The sequence below is a fragment of the Populus alba genome, chromosome 8, assembly GCF_005239225.2.
Source record: "Populus alba chromosome 8, ASM523922v2, whole genome shotgun sequence".
NCBI lineage: Eukaryota > Viridiplantae > Streptophyta > Magnoliopsida > Malpighiales > Salicaceae > Populus > Populus alba.
In genome coordinates this window covers 128,957-132,083 of record NC_133291.1, presented here as the reverse complement: position 1 = coordinate 132,083, position 3,127 = coordinate 128,957, and the positions used below count along the sequence as shown (strand labels likewise).

Here is a 3,127-nt window from a genome sequence, read left to right as displayed (position 1 = left end):
CCCTAGGAAAGAAGTAGTAGTCACCAAAAACAAAAAGCCCTAAAAACCCAAGAAAGACTCCTCTCGACTCACTTTCAAAACAAAAGAAAGCAAGCAAACAAAAACTCTATCGAGAGGGAAGGGAAAATATCTCTTCGAACCCAAAAGTCCCACTCTCAGGTATGTCCCTTTCCCTCCCTCCCTCCCTACTAACACCAACTACTATATAGCTTCATTCTACTCTTGTTAAAAAATAATCTCCTTTTTTCTTGTTTTTTTAAAAAAAGAAAAAAAAAAACCGACGATGGATTTTGAAACTGAATCGCAGAAGAAGAAGTGCGGGGTTTTTGGAGACGTGCTCGGTGGGGTCACCATGGTGCTTCCCAAGGAGCTAGATGAACCTATCCCTCTACCTTCTCCTCCTTCTCTTGCTGTTCCTTTTGAGCTCCGATTTCAACTCCCTGATCTCAAGCTTGCTGTTAGAGTATGTGCCTCCTGCTTACTCCTCATCACCATTTTTAACCCCCCTTTGGAATTAAAGCAATTCTTTTTCATTTATTTATTTTTTTTGCTTGCGTCGAGACCGATAGTAATGAAGGAAAAGGAAAGTTATTCAGTAAATGAATGAATCGTGGATGGAATATTCTGAATCTGCCTTTTATTTCTCTCTTTAATAAAGAACCAAGTTGGTTTACATTCAGAATAAAAGTAAAGCCCTGATCTTTTTCTTTTTTTTTTTCAATTGGGTGAGTTGAATGTTCCTTTTTTGCTTTTTTTTTTTTTTTTAAAATAAAAAATATTTTGAATTGAATATGATGAAAAAACTCAGGATTTCATGAGGAGTAGAGAAGCCGGTGAGTTTCTCAGTGGGGCTTTAGCAGGGGCTATGACGAAAGCTGTGCTTGCGCCTTTAGAAACCATCAGGTTAGTATTTGCTCTGTGTCTTCTTGTTTCTATAGCACTTGAGTTACTGCTTTTATATAACCATCAGATTAGTATTTGCTATTGAAGTCAGTTTCTATCGGTTAGTGCAAATTGAGTTTGAGATCTAGTCTGTTATCGAAGTAAATCTATTCTATGAAGTAAAATTTGAAAGTGAAAGATCTCTAGAAATTTGGTCGAACGAATCAATGCAAGTTATTAAATTCCGAGATCTCAGAAGAAAGAAGAGGAGTTTCTTGATTGATGCTATTTGGAAAATTTCCGTACACTCTTACCAACTTTGCTAGCATAAATCAACTTTTGTATCGTGAAACCAACCAGTTCATGAGAGCTTCCAAAGTTTTACTTACACATGCTAGATATTTTGAAATGTTTGATTTGTTGTTAACTATTTTTATTCGTCTTGACCACTAACTCATGAAAAGCCAAACATCTTCCCTTATTTTTTACCTGTTAAAATGCAGAACAAGAATGGTGGTTGGTGTTGGATCCAAAAATATTTCTGGTAGTTTCTTGGAGGTGATTGAGCAACAGGGTTGGCAGGGACTGTGGGCTGGAAATGGAATCAATATGCTTCGTATAATTCCTACTCAGGCAATTGAGCTTGGAACATTCGAGTGTGTCAAGCGAGCGATGACATCAGCACAAGAGAAATGGAGTCAGAGCGAATGTCCAAGGGTGCAACTTGGTCCTCTTAGTTTGAGCTTTTCTCTCTCCTGGGTTTCTCCAGTTGCTGTGGGTGGTGCAGCTGCTGGGATTTTTAGCACACTTGCATGCCATCCTCTTGAAGTTTTGAAGGTATTTGCACTACAAGCTTTAATATCAAAAATGGAAAATCAGATCAAACTTCATAGCATTAAGTAGCTATCTGCTGTTTTACTGCATATTCATCATGATTATATATGTTCATATCCCTCCTGGGATCCTGCTCTGACTTGGATAATATGGTGCAATGGTATATCATATTATGTTTTGTTTTAATTAATGAAAATTAGATGTGATATTGGGTCACAACCTTTTCCTTCTACAGCTTCAAGTCTGAAAATCCTTGAGAGTTGAGACTTCTGTTTATCTCTGTTTTCTAGTTAAAACTGATCGTGACACTTGTATTTCTTACAGGATAGATTGACTGTGAGCCGTGATATATACCCTACTTTAAGCATTGCAATTAGCAAGATTTACAAGGATGGAGGGATTGGTGCCTTCTATGCCGGGATTTCACCTACACTGATTGGCATGCTTCCATACAGTACATGCTACTATTTCATGTATGACACGATCAAGACATCTTATTGTAAGGGAAAAAATAAGAAGTCACTAAACCGTCCAGAGATGCTCCTAATTGGAGCTTTTTCTGGTGAGAAACCGAGTATATTTCAAATAAACATTAGTTTCCAGAGTAATATTAGAGAAGCTGTTTACTTGCATCTTATTTCTAAGTTAAAGTGTGGAGATTTACATACATTGCAATCATATGGCTAGTAGAGCATAAATGATTAGATAGACCTGCATTCTAACTGATAACTGTTGTTACAACACCTTCTCGGTCAGCTAGTTGGTAATAATTCATTTATATTTTGGATATACAGGTTTTACTGCTAGCACCCTTAGCTTTCCGTTAGAGGTGGCCAGGAAACGGCTAATGGTGGGAGCTCTGCAAGGTAAATGTCCACCCCACATGGCAGCAGCACTTTCAGAGGTAATTAGGGAGGAGGGATTGATGGGACTTTACAGAGGGTGGGGTGCAAGTTGTTTAAAAGTGATGCCTTCCTCAGGCATCACTTGGATGTTTTATGAAGCTTGGAAAGATATACTGCTTGTTGAGAAACGGCTTTTATAACAGCTTTGGCAAAAAAATCCTGCATCATGTTCCTTCGGAGGACAATGTTCGGATTGTCTTATCATAATCACAAGGCGGAAGGTGGCAGCTGGAGACTGTTCCGGGGACCCAGGATTGAATCTTTGGATATAAGAGGTTCATGGATATCATCATTATATGATTGGGCTATCCTTTTATGTAATGCCCATTTCAATTTCTGACCTAATCTAAATTTATCAGCCGAGCTTCAGGAAAAAAAAAAAAAAAAGTTTTGGCGTCTCATAATCTTTGATATGTACCAAACAGATTTTCTTTCTGTCATTAACAATCTTGTCATTGATGATTCTCAGCACTAATAAATTTGGTTCCATTTATTCAAATCCAAAA

The 3,127-nt window shown here is 37.7% G+C and overlaps 1 protein-coding gene across 2 annotated transcripts; it reads left to right on the top strand.

Moving 5' to 3' along the window:
- On the top strand, positions 1–3,127 carry LOC118045115 (probable mitochondrial adenine nucleotide transporter BTL1). Of its 2 annotated transcripts, none has more exons than XM_035053654.2 (6): positions 1–159; positions 308–463; positions 809–903; positions 1,386–1,719; positions 2,041–2,278; positions 2,511–3,127. In XM_035053654.2, exons 2-6 carry the CDS (start codon positions 353–355, stop codon positions 2,759–2,761), a joined length of 1,029 nt encoding a protein of 342 aa, XP_034909545.1. In that variant the 5' UTR covers positions 1–159; positions 308–352; the 3' UTR covers positions 2,762–3,127. The 2 variants fall into 2 exon arrangements, with proteins under 2 accessions (XP_034909545.1, XP_073266843.1); XM_073410742.1 differs by having other exon boundaries at positions 4–159; positions 269–463.

What these genes read in the sequence shown, in the direction of transcription:
- LOC118045115 (XM_073410742.1), top strand. Translation starts at nt 284, where the DNA reads ATGGATTTTGAAACTGAATCGCAGAAGAAGAAGTGCGGGGTTTTTGGA. An exon ending in ATCTCAAGCTTGCTGTTAGA is followed by an intron (nt 464 to 808) that starts GTATGTGCCTCC and finishes GAAAAAACTCAG; the next exon opens with GATTTCATGAGGAGTAGAGA. An exon ending in ATCCTCTTGAAGTTTTGAAG is followed by an intron (nt 1,720 to 2,040) that starts GTATTTGCACTA and finishes TATTTCTTACAG; the next exon opens with GATAGATTGACTGTGAGCCG.